This window comes from Arachis hypogaea, chromosome 19, assembly GCF_003086295.3.
Source record: "Arachis hypogaea cultivar Tifrunner chromosome 19, arahy.Tifrunner.gnm2.J5K5, whole genome shotgun sequence".
Taxonomy (NCBI): domain Eukaryota; kingdom Viridiplantae; phylum Streptophyta; class Magnoliopsida; order Fabales; family Fabaceae; genus Arachis; species Arachis hypogaea.
In genome coordinates, this window is record NC_092054.1 from 104,317,033 (window position 1) to 104,336,985 (window position 19,953).

The following is a 19,953-nucleotide window of genomic DNA, read 5'->3' on the forward strand; positions in this document are numbered from 1 at the left end:
ATATAACCACCGACCTTTTCTGGAACCACGAACAAGAAGGATAAGAACCACTGACCTTGCCCGAAACAAATACTAAATCAATACACAAGTGGAACGAAACCCATGACCTTGCCATGCAAGCCAGACAGTGCCACTGTCCTTCCCAATTCAATAACGATAATCAATTTCAAACACGCAAGTGGAATAAAACCACCGTCCTTGCCAAATCGGTCATTCATACACAATTAGTCATAATTATTGACTTTAATTATTTTCATAAGTTATTGTATTCTTTTACCCCAATCCTTTATCAATTAATCAATTTTGTTATCTCGTAAGCGGGACATCGTCACTGTCCTCACCGTGGGTGGAACGAAACCACCTTTTCCACATAGTAATTTATGCATTGAGCAAGTGAGATGATACCATCGTCCTTGTCAGGAAAGTGATGTGTATTTTTGTGGAAACGAATTCCAAACACACAAATCTCACCGGCAAGTGTACCGGGTCGCATCAAGTAATAATAACTCACGTGAGTGAGGTCGATCCCACAGGGATTGAAGGATTGAACAATTTTAGTTTAGTGGTTGATTTAGTCAAGCGAATCAAGTGTTGGTTGAGTGATTTGTGATTGCAGAAACTAAATTGCATGAAAATAAAAAGGAGAGGGATAATTGCAGTAAAGTAAAGAGAATAGAAAATAAAAGTGTTGAATCTTAAAGAACAAGAAATTAAATGGCAGAAACTTAGAACGCAAGAAATGTAAATTGCAGAATCTTAAAATGCAAGAAATGTAAATTGCTTGAATTATAAAAGGAGTTGGGAATTGGGATTGCAGAAATTAAACACAGAAAAGTAAATTGCAACAAGCAGGGAAGTAAAAGATGAATTTAATTGCAGTAGATCTCAAACAGAAAATGTAAATTGCTTGAAGAAGCGTTCAACAGAGAAATCAAAAGGAAATTTCAGATCTCAGGACCCAAGAGACTAGATAACCAAGTCTAGATCTCAATGCCTTCCTAGATCCAAATTCAGAATTCAATTGCAAGAAAAGTAAAGATCAAGCAGTAGAAGAAACACAACCAAATTCAATTTCCAACAGTTGTAGTAAAGTGAGACAGAGAGATCTCAAGGTAAGATTGAGACAGAATTTTCTCAATTCTTCAACCCAAGATTCAAGACAAGTGTAAATGAAAATGAAAACAAGAAAACTAAGAGGAAGAGAATTCAATTCTCCTTCCCCAAGACTCAGAATCCCAAATTAACTCCTAACCAAAAGCTCTCCCAAAATCACTCAGCGAAACTAAAAAGAAAAAGCTCCCCTAAAAACTTAAAATCTAAGCTATTTATACACTCTCTTCAAATGATCTTCAAGCCTTGAATTGGGCCTTTGCTCTTGATGGAATTGGGTTGACAAAAGCCTCTGTTGATTGCTCTTGGAGTTGGAGAGAAACCCATTTGTGAACCGGGCCATGAACCAGAAAAGCCTGAGTAAAAGTTTGAGTCAAACTTTTACTCAAGCTTTTCATATCAGCTAGCCTCCCTTGCTGTCATCCACGTTTGAGCCAAAGTTTGAGGTCAAACTTTGAGCCAAACGTGAATCCCTCTTGCATACCTCTTGGGGTGCTACTTTGTCCTCTTGTCAACATTGCCAATTTTATGCCCACTATGGACTATTATATATGGTTGGAAAGCTCTGAGTGTCAACTTTCTAACCCAATTGGAATCACCTCAATTGGACATCTACAACTCAAGTTATTCTTGTTGGAAGTATACCCCTTCAGGCTGTTGTGGTGCCAACGTTTGCCTAAAAGCTTGAGGTCAAACGTTGGTGCAAGCTTTTGCTCCCTCCAGGGTGTGTTTGTTGTGGCGCCAACGTTTGCCTAAAAGCTTGAGGTCAAACGTTGGCGCAAGCTTTTTCTCTTCTCTAGGGTGTATTTGTTGTGGCGCCAACGTTTGCCTAAAAGCTTGAGGTCAAACGTTGGCGCAAGCTTTTGCTCTTGCTTTTTGTTCTCTCTTGCTCCTTGCCATTTCTTCTTTCTTCAACCTTCTTCAAAGCTCTTTTCATCTATCATCAATCAACCAAGAACATCAAAGCTATGCTCAAAATCATGAGATTGTTATTCTTTCATAATATATAACAATTATAGCACAAAGTCTCATGAAAATGCATTAATTTATCCATGGTTGATTGAATCAAAGGAAACATGAAATTCTACCCAATTGACTTACTTATGGCTCAAGAAAGTGCATAAAATCAATTGAAAACAAAAGAAAAAGACTAGTGAAACTAGGCTAAGATGACTTGTCATCAGAAAGAAATCAATATCACATTTAAAACCAATTCATAATTCCAACCAGTTTTGGAAGATATGACCTAACATAACTCCATTCATTCGTTACTAATCAACCTTATTATTCCGTGAGCAGGATGAAACCACTGTCCTCACTGAGGGTGAGACAAACCTCCATCCCCGCAACATTTCATCTAGTTAACCAACTGTTTATCTACAAAATTAATCAATTTAATTTATCATATCACTCATCAATGTATTCAAGGCTTAAATATCAGTTATTCAACTCCATGCGGATGTTAAAGAGGGATATAAACAGATTGGAAAAGCTAAACAGTTGAAAATCAACATTTTTCAAAATCTGCATAGTCGTGCATACGCATGGCTCGTGCGTACGTGCAGTGCTTGGTTTGAGAAAATGGAAATTTGAAAACAATGCATACATGTGCCTCGTGCGTATGCACGAAGTACACATGCCTCGTGCGTATGCGCTGGACCTGCCTCTGCCCCAAATTTTATAGACTTTGCAGATTTCAATTTTTAACACCCATTTTCAAATTTACATAACTTTTGCTATAAGATTTTTTTTCCTCCATTCTTTGAATTTTTCTAAGTTCTCATCCCCAATTTTAATTCAAGATAAATTTTACGCAATTTTAAGCTCTGAGCACGAAGTTATATCTTGTCGATGTTGGTCAAAAAACCAATCTTATCAAAATTCTTCATAATGTTCATTTTCACAAATTCTCAATTTTACCTCTTTCAAAACCAACACAAACCAATTCCTAGGCATCTTCGTCACTCATTCGTCAACTCCCAATCACATCCTAGACATTCAAGGTCCAATCAACCAATTCCAAGATTCATCACAACCAATTTTAATCATTATCCACATTATTAATACGACCACACCCTCATTAATCAACAATTCAATACCCAACTCTATTAGTAATAATTCGACATTACAACATACCACAACAATTCAACAATCATTCAAACAAGTAATCTACTCATTCAAGGCCTCCGGCCATAATTTCAATAAACCATTTTTATCAAACTTACCAAAAAGCCTCCAAGCTCAGCCTCCGACACAAATCATCATATCAATCATCAATGGTCAATCAACCGCACATCATACTCAATTTTTCATAATCAAACAACGAAAAATTCACTTAACTTTTCTCATCAAACTTGCCAAAACGTTTCCATTCACGGCCTCTGGCCCAATTTACCATTCAATAATCATATAAGGGGCAATCAAATCACAATATTCATTCCATCTCAACTATTTAGCTATACCATTTACTAATCAAATTCACAATTTCAATGATCATGAAACACAAGCATTCACACTGAACAAATTTCCATTCACAACATCAACAATCTCAATTCAACACTATCTTAGGGGCATTTAACCTAGATTTTCACAAAATTTTATATAATGTTTTCTCGAAATTAAAATTTGTACCTTGTTGACAGTGGTTTTTCAACTCTTGGAATTTCTCTCCAAATAAACCCAAGCCTCAATCAATCCTTCAAGCCTTACACCAAATAGCCCTTGAGTTTTTTTCTTCTATCAATCTAAGCCAAGCATTCATGCAACTCTATTAAATACAAATCTACCAAATTCTCAACCTAGGGTTCATATAAAATGGAGGCTCAAAGAAGGAAAAAGAACACCTTATCTTATCCCAATCGAAATTTGGATGGAATCCATCTATAATCCATGCTAGAGATTCCCTAAACCCCCCAAAAACAAAATCAGAGAAGAAATAGAAAATGGAACAAGGATTTTAAAATTTTTTACCACAGCACTTAGATAGAATCAAAGGGAAAGATGAGATGAATGCGTGGCCGCAAACGGATCGTCAGTTAGAGTTCCGATTTGAGAAAAAAGTGAAATTGAATTGGTGAATGAATAATATTAGGGCAAAAGGTTTCTCTCCTCTCTTCTCTACCTGGCTCTCTCTTCAAAGGGTAAATTAAGTGTGATTTGGTGGGTTGGGGAGGGGGGTTTAAGGGTCAAAGGATTGGGCTTTAGTGAGGTCGATTATAATTTTAGCCCATTGGCCCTACTTAGGGCAAAAATCTTTAAGATAAATGTTTGAATTTTTATTCTAAATATTTTTCTTGTTATTTTTACAATTTCAGTTTTCTCACACATAGTATCGGACATATTTAAGCCTATACAGTAAATTTTGATGCCGGTACGTTTCGTATTTAATTATACTTTTGCGTTCAAATTATTTTCTAAGTTAAATTTTTTATCGAAAAATTTTCAAGTTATAAATTTTAAATTTTTCAACCATTTTCACTTGCAATTGATTTATTAATTAATTATTCATTATTTATCTGAGTTTTACGTTTCGCAACTTAATAATATATTTTTAACTCAGACTTTTAAACATTGTTAAGTAACTGCTAGGCAAAAATAATAAATTATGCAAATCCTCTAATATTTCTGTTTTAAGTTTGCCATCATTACCGTTAGGGGTGGTAAATGGACCAAAATCCGCTGGGTCGGTCCGCATAACTTCTATTTGTCAATATCTGATAAAAGAAAATTCCTAGGCCATATTAAACCGATTTGACCCAGATTAATAAACTCTATCCATAATCTTAATTTACATCACAGTCACAACATCACTCTATCAGCCACAACACTACAACAAATTCGGGCTGAGGCAACCCTTTGAAAATGTTGCCTATAATACGAGAAAGTGTTGCCTTTGATCAAAGGCAACACTTTCCGACAAAACGCAACGCTTTTTAGGGGGTTGGCTATACGGCCGTTACCTTTGGTCTAAGGCAATGCTTTTGTATATCAAAGGGAACCCTTTTTATAGCAACATTCAAAAAACGTTGCCTTTTCTACAAAAAAAGTAACTCCACAAAGGGTTGCCTTAGGGGACCCAAACACAACGCTTTAGATAAGACTTTATGACAACACTTTTTACGAGTTGTATTTTCTAATATATAAAGCAACACTTGTCCAGATTTTTTTAAGTTGCCTTTTCATATACCTAAAGCAACACTTATATAAATTTTTTCTGGTTGTTTTTTCATATACCTAAAACAACACTTGTTCATGTTTTTTTTAAGTTACTTTCTTCATAGACCTAAAGCAACACTTATCTAAGTTTATTTGCAGTTTTCTTTTTCTAATACCTAAAGCAACACCTCATTGAGTTTTTCTTAGATTCTCTTTTTTTTATATCTAAAGTAATATATTTTTTACCTTTGTTATATGTATATGACATTTGAAGAATATATAGCACACACTAACAATATTTAAATATTTAAATTCAATTTAATCAATATAAGGAAAATAAGCTAATAATATATATTGCATATATATAGAAAGGTCTTCCAAGTGTCAATTAACATACTTGCTAAGTTACGAAGTCAAATAAATAAACATAAGTAACAAAATACATATTTTTCCTGCTGTGCGATATTGCAAATTTGGCAATGCACCTTGCATGTGTATTTCATCACCAATAAGGCAGTAATCAACACACCTACACCCCTTGAAAAAGGAACCTAATTCTAAATCTCAGCATACCAACTAATAGAAAACTATAACCGAACTACTTTCTTGAGATCCTATGGTGCTATTCACAAAATTCTATGGTCACAAGTAGGATATCAACTTGTTTTTATTTGTTTCCCACCTTCCCCACCATTTGATTTTGTTGCTTCAGAACCATTGGCATCTTCAGGGGGTGGTGGCAATGTTCTCTTCACAATCTCAACTATTTCTGTGAGCTCTTCATCTGAAAAACGAGTATCATAACACTCTATGATCTATGTAACAAAAGCAAAGCACACCAAAACTCTAATTAGAACTACTCAAATAAATGCTAAACACAAGTGAAGATAGATAACAAACTCAAAAGCATATCACCGAGTTCATCGATTGTCAATGTCAAACATAAAAATGACATAACATACTAGAGTGATTCTATGGCTTAATAATTCATGCACCATCATAATTACTTTTCTCATTTCAAAACAAATGCAACCAATCAAGAATTGACATACCCCAAATTCACATTGAACAAGAAACTTAGAAGACAAGGTTTTGTCATTTATGTTATAGGCTACAAGGACTTAGATCATGGCTTTTAACACTTTCCAAGAACTCATTGAAACAAATGCAACCAATCAAGAATTAACATACCCCAAATTCACATTGAACAAGGAACTTAGAAGACAAGGTTTTGTCATATAGGCTACAAGGACTTAGATCATGGCTTTTAACACTTTCCAAGAACTCATTGATGCTCTCTCTTGTTTGATCACCAGCAGCAGTATCAAAAGTAAAAGGACTGCTTTGTAGTTGAAACAAGACTGACAAAAAGAAAATCATACCATGTTCGTCCAGTCTGATAGAGCCTTATTGCAATGCAGCATGAGAAGACACTATGTCAGCTTTATTGATTTGATCCTTGAAGAATCGTAGCTTCCGTGACATTTCCGCACATTGCTTTACCTGCCAAAAGTGGATTGTGTTATCCATTAATAACAGAATGGACAACAAATAAAAAATATTATTTAAAAAAAGAAAAAAGAAAGTCATTACTTCTGAAGATAGATAACATATATCTAGTTCAATAAAATTATAAACTAAAAATTACAGGAAAGCACTAAACAAATGTCAAGAGCATATTAGCATAAAGAACGTCAACAAATTGAAACATAAATAAATGGATAGCAACATAAAGAACGTCTTATGAGCAACAAGAACAAGATCCAAAGAATTCCAATAATGTTAAGAGCAAGGATAGTTCAATATATTACGTATGCACATGAAGATGGAAATTGCGAAAGTTATTTATGTTATGAGAAGCACTAACATTGTCTTTCTTAGTTTTCAAAATACAGCACTAACATAGATACATAGTAGTAACAAGTGCAGAAAATTAGCATTAGCATAATAAACAAGGCAAAGAAAAGTTCTAACTTCATTCATGGTTATGCTGAGTGAGGTTCCACCAACTGACCTTCCTTTACAACTTTGCGATGATCCAACCCAACAGAATCGAGATTTAGATGTGGGAAAAGGTACCGAACTTGATCAACAGCGTTCTGAAACGACATCTTCATCGATTTGTTCCATTTTTGAAGAAATGTTCCACCACATCTTAATTCTGAGCCAATGTTAAGCTAATATACAAAGGTATTTATGAGAATAAATAGCATGAAACTTTGTAGTGCTTTTTTAAATTAAAAAAATAGAAAAAATGAGGCTTAATCATCCGTTTAGTATTCAAATTATAAAATGGATTTTTTAAATCCAAACAATTTAATAGTAAATAACTAGCAACAAACCTATGGCTAGTTGAAACCAATGAACATGCCAATTAATCACCATGCCATGACTAATAAACACCTCTAAAAAGTTATTTTACAATTCAAAACACAGTTACACAAGTTCTATGTAAAATTTGCACATACCTCAAAAACATTAGAATACCTCAGAAGGTTTAATACCCCATTAAAACACTCGCAGTCGAAATTGAGGCAAGCCATATGCTCCAGCGGCCAGAATTCCCAAGCTACACCACATATTACATTAGCATTTCCCTACAAGACAACTATGATGATATATATGACATCAAATAGCACTCAAGAAAACTAAAGAAAAAAACAGACACCCTGAAAATCTAATGAATTAAATCAGAAAACAGCAAAATTGGTTTTTGCAAAAACCTGGAAATTGAAGAACAGAGTAACATGAAGGCAGTGGTGAGGAGGTTACAGTTGAGGGGTGGTCGCCGTGTTGCCAGAGCAATAGACCAGCAGAGGGGTAGTCGCCGTGTTGCGTCAAAGCTCGCCAGCGGAACAGAGGTTGCTACGGTTCTACATGAATCTCCGGTTCGCGAAGAAGAGGATGCGAGAAAAGAGAAGAAGAGGAAGAAGGAGAAGAGAAGGAAGAGGGGTTTCTCACCAGTGGTGGTTCGGCGCAGAACGAGGAGCGCACCGCGCCGTCGCCCTGGAGAAGCCCGCGTGGAGAAGAGAACCGCACCGTCGCCATGGAGGAGAGAACCGCACCGTCGTCGTGGAGGAGAGAACCGCACCGTCACCGTGAAGGAGAGAACCGCACCGTCGCCGTGGAGGAGAGAACCGTGCCGTTGCCGTGGAGGAGCTGCTGTCGCCGTTAATGTCGTCGATTATTGGAGCTGAGTAGCTGACAGTGGAGAAAGGAGAGGAAGGGTTCGTGCGTGGGTGTTACTGGTGGCTTGGACGCTTGGTTATTCAAGGCTTAGGTATTCTCTTTCAAATGAACTCATAAACAAATATGTTTTTTTTTTAAGTTATTTGATAGGAAAAATAATTGGTAGAAATATGGTTAAAAGTTTCTCTAAAAGTTTTAATTATGAACAATTTTAGGTAGTCTTTTATAAATATTATTTGTTAAATTTTTTTGACAACCTTTATAAAATGTTGCATTTTTATTTAAAATTGTTGTCTTAAATTTTTTATATTACAACATTTTGTAAATGTTGTTTTAGATATCAAAGACAACTTTTTTTTTGGGTAACCAAAAATTTTGTTATCTTTGCCTTACTCAAAGGCAACTCGTCAAAAATGTTGTCTTTGCCTATTTAAGGCAACTTTTGTTAAATGTTGCTTCGAATAAGGGTTACCTTAGGCCAAAAATGTTGTAGTGCAACTATCCACCTGTATTTTTAAAAGCCAATTCTAACCCTAGTCAATGGTCATTGCAGTGCACTATCGAGCTTACTGGCTCCCTATGATGGCGTGAACATCACACGCAGTCTTCTCCAGCGTCATTGCCTGTGTTCATCGTTAATGTTCAGAGATGTAGGTCTTCCCTTAATGAGGCGAGATGAACTAGCCCGTTTGCTGTTCTTATTTGCCATTGGTTTGATAAAATCTATTATTTTTTTTCTTCTGTTTTAAAATAACTGTTTACTTTTAATATTTTATATTTACAAATAATTGTCTATATATGCAGAAAATTTATGGATTTTTTACATGTATATTTCTATTTATTAATTAATTATATAATTAGAAATCTGGAATAAGTAAGTGAGTGAATGGTGGGAGTATTTGTTAATTTATGTTAATATTTAATGAAAAGTAGATAGTTATTCAAAGGTGGGAGTATTAATTACTTGAATTAATTGTATTTTAAAAATTAGTTTCTTATTCAAAACAAATCGATTTATAAACGTGTTACAAAAAGAAAAATCAAAATGATTATCAATAAGAAATAAAAGGATTATTAGATATACACCAATAGGGGTATTACTCTTCCAATCATACACTTAAAGCCCTAGATATAGACCAAGTAGTCTCACAAGCAAGTTGAAATTCACGCAATCCTGAATCCATAACCATCAACGATAACATAAATTCCTATCTTCATATAAAATACATTTACTTACTCTTAAAGTTTAATTATATGAGTTTAATTTTGATATATTAATAGAGTAAAATTTTTACATTTGTCTAGTTATATTTATTTTATCACCATTCATGTATTATAATACATCTGAAAAAGAAAATATAAAGAAGCAACATTTGAATAAACCATTTTTTTTTTTGTTTTTGATACAATTATTATTTTGACTCTCACGATTCTCATTCACTCAGAGATATAAAAGTAGTGAAATTTCAATTAAACTAGCCGGTTTAAATGGATTAATAAAAAATTGTTCTTCTGTTTTATCTATTTCATATAAAAAATTTGTTTGTAAAAAATCGGTAAAATCGATGAACCTAATAAACTAATGCAATTTTTTCATTTTAGATCTAATGACTAACTCCATCCTCTTCTCTCTTTGTTGTAGCTAACTTATCCGCTAGCATTCCCTCTCACTTCATCAAATCCTTGCTCGTTTCTCAGCTCACGTTGTCACCGATTCATGTTCGCGTTTGCTTTTGCCTCTTTTTAGATTTAGTTCGTCATCCACATTGTCATTTGCCTCTGCGTGAACAAAACTAGTTCACTGCCACCATTATCACCTACCTTTACTTGCCTATAATATGGTTCATTGCTTCGACGGTGCAGCTGGATTAGGGCACAACAATGGAACAGAGGCATCAAAGCGCTATGGAGCTACTGGTGTAGAGCTTGGTGGCGAAAAAGTATGAAGGCAGAGGAGATTGATGTGAAAATAAGGAAAGAAAAAGTGATGAAAGATTGAGAGAGAAATAGAGGAGGAAGAGAGATTGAGAAGACAGTAAGTAAAAATTACCGAAAAATGAAAGGGTTAGGCACTTAGAAATTTTTTAGGTTAGAATGTATTTTAAATAGTTATAAAGGTTCTTTTCTTTTATTGACTAGTAGACTAGTAATTGTATTGAATGTAAAATTTTATTGGTATAAACTATACACATCATGTAAAAGCATGAAATTTTGAAAATTTATATTGATTATTTACATAATTTTATTATAGAAAAGTATAGGGTACCAACATATTATCTGCCAACTTATTATCAACAATAATTAATTATTATATTTTAAACACATATATAAAGAGACACATCCAAAAAATATATTTATAAAGACACTTCTATTAAACACAGCCATAAAAAAGACATTTTTATTAGACACATCCACGAAGACACTTCCATTAAACACAGTTATAAATAAAAGTTGACAGAAGTTGGCAGGAAATACTGTTGGTAACGTAGCGGGACCGTTTTATTATTTATTCATTATTTAAATTGGTTCAACTACGGAAGAACTACGATTAAACCTTTAAACCTCTAAACCAGTTCTTCAACCAATTCACTAACTAGTCAGGCTCTCAGGACCTTGGTTTCTCCGTCTCCACCTCTTTGTCTTGCGTTATTTCATCTTTCCTCCTTCTCACATTCTCTTTCTCTATCCCTTGTCATCACTGCACCTTCTCCCACCCTAAACTCATCGTTCCGCTTTTTCCATCCCTTCCTACTCACTTCACCATGCCTTACTGTTGTCTTTTTCTTGCCCATCGCCTTCTCCTTATTTTCGTCCTTGTCGCACTATAGCGCATTGATCTTTTCTTTTGTCACGCTCCCTTCTCCCTCCTCCATCCAAAGAAATCTGAGGTTGTAACCTAGATCTTAATAATTGAATTCATTGTCATCTAGATCTAAAGACAACATCGCCTTCTCTAGTTCTACTTACTCTTGTCGACGCCTCCACCTCATTGGTTATGCTTTCCCTCATTCTTGTCATTGCCTTCACTTCTTAGGTTTGCTGCCACTGCCGCTACCTCTTAATTGCTCCATTCTGAAATATAGATGTGCATCATGTTTTTTTCTAATTTTTTTAGTGAATTTTTTGTTTTGCAATAGTACTTTTCTTCTTAATTATGTTCCGCAATAAATACTTCTAGTGTAAGGTTTTGGATGGTTTTTTAGTATTAAAATTTGGATGTTTATTTAGATGGTATGTTTGGATGCATTAGGTTTAGGATTTCTAATTTTGGATATTTAACTTCGCGTAAATGATTCAATAAATTTTTTATTTTGGATGTCCCGAAATAGATATCTCATTTTTTGAGGTTCTTTAAAGTAGAATTTTATTTAAATGTTTGATTTAATGAAGTTTTGGATGGTCTATGATATAAAATTTTGGTTGTTTAATTACGTGGAGTTTTGAATGTTTGATTATGTGGAATTTTCACTACAAAATTTTTGATTGTTTGTGAAAGTTTTTAGTGGGAGTTATTATAAACTTTCATAATATATTTTAATGGTGACAATTTGTAAAACCTCCCTGAATCATTAATAATAACCCCTACAGCCCAATCAATACTAAAAAGATTTCTAACCCAAATAATATTAGCCCATAACAAAAATTGAAAAAAATAACAGTCAGAAGAGGGGCTTCGAGCGAGAAAGAGAGTGAGAGGGAGATGGACGATTCATTGCCGCCGCCATTCATCTCCTTGCCGTCATCATCTCCTCCGTCAAGTGTTGCCGGTGGAGTTATGAATGGAGATTGTGGAGTCTCTGAATTTTCGTTGACCTCTCAGAGTGACAATTTGATTCAGATTGTTGAGGTAATGCTTTAAATCTTCCGCTTCTTTGTCGTCTTCAACCGCGGGTTGTGCCGTTAGTTCTGCTTTTCCTCTGGCGGCTTGAAGCACTCATAGTGCGATTTTGGCGTGGATTCGGTGGTACCAGCTGAGGAGATCAAGAAGGCGAGCTAGCGAATCTCTTTAAGCTTCGATTGAAGCTACGTTCAAAACTATCAGATCTCATGGAACTGATTTCATGTCGTGTGGAGTGATTACAATAAGGATTTGTTCCTAATTTTTTCTCGTTCTTTGCTTTCTTCAATTCTTCAAATATTTTCAAAGATATTAGATTTTGTGATAATTTGATGATATAGTTTTGGCAAAATTATACACAAATTCTTCTTCTTATGTTCTAATGTACTCTTCTTTTCTGTAAATTTTTCAGGTCAAGGCTTTAGGTCAAGGCAGAGGATTTGATATAGATTTAGTTAACAAGGTCTACATTCTCACTCAGTTCAACTTAGCTTCAATCAACAGGCATATTGCACGTGCTTACAACTCTGGCACTGGTGTCACATTTGGAGATGGCTATGTTGAGGTATACTTGGCATGGATTCTGTGTTGAGGAACTATACTTGTGATTACTCAATACTAAGAATGCTTGTATTTATTATTTTAGGTTCTTGTTGCTACTCAAACTCCAGGGGAGGCAGGTAAAAGATGGTTTCAGGGTACTGCTGATGTCGTGCGGTAGTTCCACTGGCTCTTTGAGGTATAATAATTCTATAGAAATTAGAGTAGTTACAGAATCTACACTTGAACTCTTTAATCCAAGTTATGTTGTTTAACTATGATGCTGTAGGATCCTAGAAGCAAGGATATTGAGGATGTCCTTATTCTTTCTGAGGATCATCTCTACCGAATGGACTATATGGACTTTGTTCAAGTATGGCACCGTTGCGTCCAATTAATAGTTCTTCCTTTTCTCCTTCAATACTGTTGTTGCATTCAAATTTGACATGTTCTGACTCATCTTCATATCCAGAATCATTGCGAGAGTGGTGTAGATATTACTCTTTTTTGTCTCCCCATGGATGACAGGTAGGTTGGGTTAATGATTTTTGAATCTGTTTCTAGTATACATAATCACATGATGTATATCTTGAAATCACTTTGTCATCTTTCTCTGGATGAGAAACTAGCTCTTTTATCAGTTCAAATGAATAAATGATTCAACGATGTTTGTCACATATTATTCTTTAAAACTCTCTTCATATGTGACAGCCGTGCCTCTGATTTTGGTCTAATGAAGATAGATGATAAAGGAAGGATTCTCTCATTCAGTGAAAAGTCTAAAGGAGAAGACTTAAAAGCAATGGTAATAACTCATGTTTGTGCTGCTTTTTACATATTAGGAGTTTCAAGAATAAGGTTTACAGCTAATACTGCTTCATAATATAGCAAGTAGATACAACTGTTCTTGGGCTTTCAAAGGAAGAGGATTTAAAAAAACCATACATTGCTTCTATAGGTGTGTATGTATTCAAGAAGGAGATACTTTTTAATCTATTAAGATATTGAACTATAGCAACATGTGAGGCTTTTCAGAGGGCATTCAAATAAAATAATATTAACTGAAAATGAACTGACTCATCCTATTGCAAATCTTGTTTCGCTAAGTGCTACAAATTTATTAAATATAGATGATGGTTTTCAACTGCAAATGACTTTAGATCAGAGGTCATCCCTGCCTCAGCGAGAGAATTTTACATGAAGGTAAAGGAATAATTCACACATGATATTACATGTGGTGTGATATTTATCTTTCATTTTTAGTGCACTAGATTTCAATCCACCCATGCAATCCACATATATATAACCATGAAATATTTATGAGAAAAATAGAATCTTGCCTTTGTATCTAGCAGAAAGCTTATGTTCACCCGATGAACTTTCATAACAAATACTTGCCTGCAGGCTTATCTCTTCAATGATTACTAGGAGGACATAGGAACGATCCAATCATTCTTTGAGGCAAATGTAACCCTCACTGAGCATGTGAGTCTCAAATTTTACTGTATTACCGATCTTATTGAGCTTCAATATCATAAATATATCCAGATTTCTAACTAGTAGAAGGCTGTCCTACACTACAGGTAAACCTAAGACATCAATTAAACTTCAAGCTTTAAAAACTTCTACAAACATGTATCAATTAACCTTTATAATTTGTGCATTTTGCATATAACAGCATGTGGTCATAATATGAAGGCCAAAGCACCAAGACTAATTTACAGGAAAAAAAATAGCATATATAAGAGAATAAAATAATGAAGATTATTAGCATGTGTAGCATGCATGCATGATATGATTGTTATTTGTTTCTGAAAGAGAATATATAGTACACACTACTATTAATGTATATCATGATTACTCTCTACCACTCTTTTATACAGTACTATCTATTCTACCATCATGCTATGCCGGTTAGCTTGTCCTTAATTATTCACTTTCTACACAAATTTCCTAAATGAGTCAAAATGATCAAGGGATCAAGTTGACTATTGTTTTTTATTCATATGAACTATTTGAACTCATTAACACCAGATCAAAGTAAGAAGTACCTCTTAATTTTGCTTTTAATCAAGGTTCTAATTTTGTTGTGTGTAAACTAGGATGCCGTGGTCTCTCCAAATCGAATGTCTACTTTGTTTCTCTCTTAGGGTAATTAATTCTTTTGTTTCTGTTTTTTAATGATATTATTATGGCTTTTATTTTTCCTATTTTGTTGCATTGATGTTTATCATTATGAACATATAGCCTCTTATTTCAATGTGTACTCTGCTCTTAATTTTTTGAAAAGTGAGAGAAGAATCTGCTTGCAATGAGGGGAATAATTTTGGTATAGGATCTCAGATTCATGACAAGGGATATAAGGATGAGGTGTACATTTTTATTGTTTTTATTATTCTAAATGAAATGGTTGTTCTATGACAGTTCTTACATGTTTAGTAGTATGGATTATGGAATAAGGAATATATATTGGCATGTAGTTTATTTTTTGTACAATAGGAAATGCTTCAAGATAGGTCGCTGAAGCTGTTAGCTGGTGTATACTTTTTCTTTCTACTAAGCTTGTAATTAGAGTTATTTCTAGTTTCTGGACAATGGAGAGAATGCTTCATAGATGAAATGATTAGTGAAAAACTAAATGTGGGAAACAATAAGTAGCAGTTAGTCTCATATTTGAAAATAATTGACAATAGCCAAAGTTAGGACTTCAAGCTTGCTGTTGCTTCTTTTTTTTTTTAATTTGAGAATATGTAAATGAGATGAGATTAATGAATGATTTGAAATTAAAAATAAATAAATAATTATAGGGTTTGTGGAGGTTTGAAAATCTCACAAAATAGTTAATTTTTTTTATATTAAAAAATTAATTTGTGGGGGTTTTAATTTGCCACAAAAGTAATTTAAAACTGTCACAAAAGTCCAATATAAAACCCCCACTAAACACTTAAGAAATCTTCACTGAATAGATTGTGGAGGTTTTTGAAAACCCCCACTCACGAAAAGTTTATGCACGAGCTATCCCTCTTAATAAGGTAATTTCTAGAGATCCTAATCTTTAATTTGAATTAAGTTTTACTATATTTAGATCAGAATTAAATTTTATACAAAATTTAGAATGTCTGCTACTGCACTCATAAAGATTTAAAAAGATAGCAAGCAGTAGTATATTTGTAAAATCCATAATAATTTCAATTCTAATCCGTTGCTTCTAAATTTTGGTGAGGTTACACTCAACACCCCAAAGTTTCAAAAGAAATAAGTTTTCGGTTCATATCACATCATTTGATTAATTAATTGTCAATTGAAAGTGAAGCCCTATTTTCATAAATCAGCTCAGAATTTCCAGCAAGCAACCTAGCTTCCAAAGTGATTTAATTAAGTCTACAAAATAGCTATGAACATGAAATTTATACTCAATTAAAATATACTTATAGACCTTCAAAATTCCTTTAGTAGTAACTCAAGATGTTAAGTAAATCAAAAGTTCTAGTGGTTGGAAAATGACATTGCAGAACTAGAAATTCAGAAAATTCAACAGCAACAACCAAATTTCAAAAATTCATATCTCCCAAACTACTTGGCCAAATTCCTGAAAATTTTATGGTACATTCAAGATACACCAAGGTTTCCCAAAAAAATAATTTCATCAAAAAGGGTGGTCTGGACTGCTCCCTGAATTTATTTTGAATTGCTGCCAAATATGCAGCAATTATGCATCAAGTAATTTAACAACCTCACATACCAAATTTTATATATAAGCCTAAAATTTCTCTAAAACCATAATTATTTCTTTCTTTTAACTAATCAAAGTTTCTAGAAAGATTAGCACAGCCCCAAAAGCTTAGCTCTTGTCAATTTGACCATTCATACATCATATATTCATACAAGAGCATACCATTATGATAAAATAATGCATGCTAGCACATCAATTATCTTCATCATTATCATACATAATCCAACATCATAGCTAGTAGCAACTACTCATTACATCTTCAATAAATATTATTCACATAAATACAAACATATAATTATACTAGCTTTCCTTACCTCTTGTGGAGTTCAAAATTCTATTTCTGCTTCTTCCTTGAATTAGAAACCCTAACATAGCAAAAATCAAATTTTGTTACATCTCCAAGGCCATTTGGCCAAACCATACATGAGTAAGAGAAGAGTTCTTACTCTCCTTAAGTAGCTGTTCTTGAAAGAACCGATCAAGCTAACTAAAAATGGAGCACAGTGAGAGTTAAATTTTTTAATTTTAAGAAGAGGTGAGAAAAGGAGGACGCTGGTTCTTAACCAGCAAGAAGAACTCAAATAAAATTGATTGGATGAAAGTCTCCTATTTCGGTCAGCCTCTATTCTTGCTCCCTCTTCCTCTCTCGGCAACGTCTCTGTCCCTCTCTTCTCCTTTTGTTTGTGCATTTTTTGTTGCATGTAGAAGAATGAGAAGCTTGGCTTATATACAATGGAGAAGAGGTGAGTTAGTGGAAAAAGCTTCGTGGCTCCCTTCCTCAGCAACACGTAAGCACCACATTGAATGAGTAAGAGGTGACCATAGTTCTTTTCCAGTTCCGTTTGGTGATGAGAGGAGGAAGACTGAAGTTAGATCTGATCAAGATTAGGTTCTCTCTTTGTTTTAGTCTCATGATTATGGTTTGGTTGAACTAAAAAAAAGAGTGGTTTAATGTGTGTTTAATCATGTGTTAACTAGTCAAATGATATATCTATACTCCTTTTTAATTAATTCAAATGAATAATTAAAAATATGATGTTTATGATGTTTGATAGAAAAATGTGAAGAAAGAAAAAAGAAAACTGTAACTTTATAACGGAGGAAAAACCGGTTTAATTATAAAAATGTAGAGTTTGTTTGATATAGTTTTTAACTTAAAACACGCTTTTATTTATTACAATATATCTATTCTTTTTATTTATCAAGTCTAAATCTGTTTTATTATTTTATGATAAAATAATTTTTAAATATAAAATTTTTTATCACATAATTTTTAAAAATAATTCTATAAAAATTCGGAGTGTTATAGGCGTCCATCACCGAAAATATAATGAGGGACCCAAAATTCGATGCTTGTGTTAGAGGAATCCATGATGGTGATAGGCTTAAGGTGTGGGGCTTCTACCTGTCCGGCCCTTTTGCTTCTGTTTTTCAAAGATCAATCCTTATTTCTCTACTTTATGATCCAATTGCTTTCACGCTTTTTCATTGTGCTCCACATGCAAATTATTGCATCAGCTAGCGACCATATTCTTCGCCACCCCCCATTTTATTCAAATGCAGATATGTTATTAGGTTTTTGAGAAATTTATTATTATTATTATTATTATTATTATTATTATTATTATTATTATTTGAAGTCTAAAGCTACAAATTAAAGCATAGAAATGAGTATAGTTTACAGGTGTTTTAACACAAAGCTAATATGATGAAGTCATAGAAATACTTAACATACGTTTTTCTTTTAACATTATTTTTTTTATCTGTTATGTTCATAATTTTTTACTCTTTTTCTTCATGTTATTTTTGGTAGACAAAGTCACCAGCTACAGCTAGGGTGGACTCCAACATCGTCAAACATGGTTCGATAAGAGATCAGAACAATTGATATGAGTCCATCTTGACCATTGAATCACTTATCTTTTTATTGGCCGTGTTAGAATATAATTAGGATCAATTAGTATTATTTAGTATGTCTGAATATTTATTATAGGAGATTATGTTTTTATTATTATGATTCTCTTAGTACCTATAAATACCCTTTCATATTGTATTATTCCAAACAACTTGAATAGATAACTTGAATACACTCAATAATACACAAATCCTTTCTTCAGTTTAGTCTCTTGTTTCTAACATGGTATTAGAGTCATGGTATCCTCCTTGAGGAGGATACGTTGTTTTTTCTTCTGGTGAAATCATTATATTTTTCTTCTGTGCTATTTTTTTTCCTTCTCTTTTATCAATGCTTTTTTTTGGCAGTTCGCCATCTTTTCAGCAGTTTTTCGGCCATTCTTGAGGTAGTTCCGTTTATGTTCTCTCGTGGCAGTTTCGTCTGCATTTTCTTGTGGCAGTTCCGTCTGTATTTCGTCTGTGTTTCCTTGTGACAGTTCCGTCTGCACTTCCTTCAGATAGCAGCAGTTCCGTCTGCGCTTCTTTCAGACAAGCGGCAGTTCCGTCTGTGCTTCCTTCAGACAAGCAGCAGTTCTGTCTACGTTTCCTTCAGACTAGCGGCAGTTCCATGTACGCTTCCTTCAGACAAGTGGCAGTTCCATCTGCGTTTCCTTCCGGCAGTTCCGTCTGCACCCGTTTTATCAGTTTATGCAGTTTTTTTCTCTTTATTTCGTTGTTTTAAATAAGTTTCAAACTCAAGTTGTCAGTTGAGTTTGAGGGGGATGTTAGAATATAATTAGGATCAATAAGTATTATTTAGTATATCTGAATATTTATTATAGGAGATTACGTCTTTATTATTACGATTCTCTTAGTACCTATAAATATCCTTTTGTATTGTATTATTCCAGACAACTTGAATAGACAACTTGATCACACTCAATAATACACAAATCCCTTCTGCAGTTAGTCTCTTGTTTCTAACAGGCCGTTTGTGATTTTCTTTGAATATGTGCCTTATTGTTAGAAATATAATCATTCACACGTTGCTTTCTTCCATCAACTTAAGTTTTTTGGATGAGTGATTTCTTGACATGGTACCAGAATTTTATGTCTAAACACTACAAGAAAAAAGGCCTTTCGGCACCCTTTTTTCTTGCCACGCTTTTAAAGCATGCCCAAAAGTGGTCTATGGGCACGCTTTTGCGAGGGTGGCCACTGATTTGGAATTTGGCCACGCTTATTTTTGCCAGGCTTAATAAGCGTGGCCATAGAAAAAATTGGCACGCTTTTATGAGGGTGGCTACTGATTTGTGATTTGGCCATGCTTTTTTTTGGCACGCTTCAAAAGCGTGACCATAGAGAGAAACCCGCACGCTTAAAAAGCGTGGCTAGTTAGTTTTCAATGGTCACATTTTTAAAGCATGCCCATATCTTATGTTTATTTGGGCACCTTACAAAAGCGTACCGATAAAATTCCCTCCTTCCAAACTTT

The 19,953-nt window shown here is 34.0% G+C and overlaps 1 protein-coding gene and 1 pseudogene across 10 annotated transcripts; one reads left to right on the forward strand and one right to left on the reverse strand.

The window, feature by feature from the left end:
- Nucleotides 1–5,593: 5,593 nt before the first annotated feature.
- LOC140181938 (uncharacterized) lies at nt 5,594–17,573 on the reverse strand. 10 transcript variants are annotated; one of them, XM_072227688.1, is made up of 6 exons: nt 16,880–17,573; nt 14,173–14,256; nt 7,734–7,834; nt 7,240–7,442; nt 6,648–6,768; nt 5,594–6,049 (listed from the first exon to the last, which is right to left on the reverse strand). In XM_072227688.1, the coding sequence occupies exons 1-4, from the start codon at nt 16,935–16,937 to the stop codon at nt 7,251–7,253; spliced, it is 435 nt and encodes a 144-aa protein (XP_072083789.1). In that variant the 5' UTR covers nt 16,938–17,573; the 3' UTR covers nt 5,594–6,049; nt 6,648–6,768; nt 7,240–7,250. The 10 variants fall into 10 exon arrangements, with proteins under 10 accessions (XP_072083789.1, XP_072083788.1, XP_072083787.1 ...); XM_072227687.1 differs by having other exon boundaries at nt 5,594–6,080; nt 7,280–7,442; nt 16,880–17,569; XM_072227686.1 differs by having other exon boundaries at nt 7,280–7,442; nt 16,880–17,568.
- LOC112778570 (glucose-1-phosphate adenylyltransferase large subunit 1, chloroplastic-like) lies at nt 10,293–13,715 on the forward strand (annotated as a pseudogene).
- Nucleotides 17,574–19,953: the final 2,380 nt, after the last annotated feature.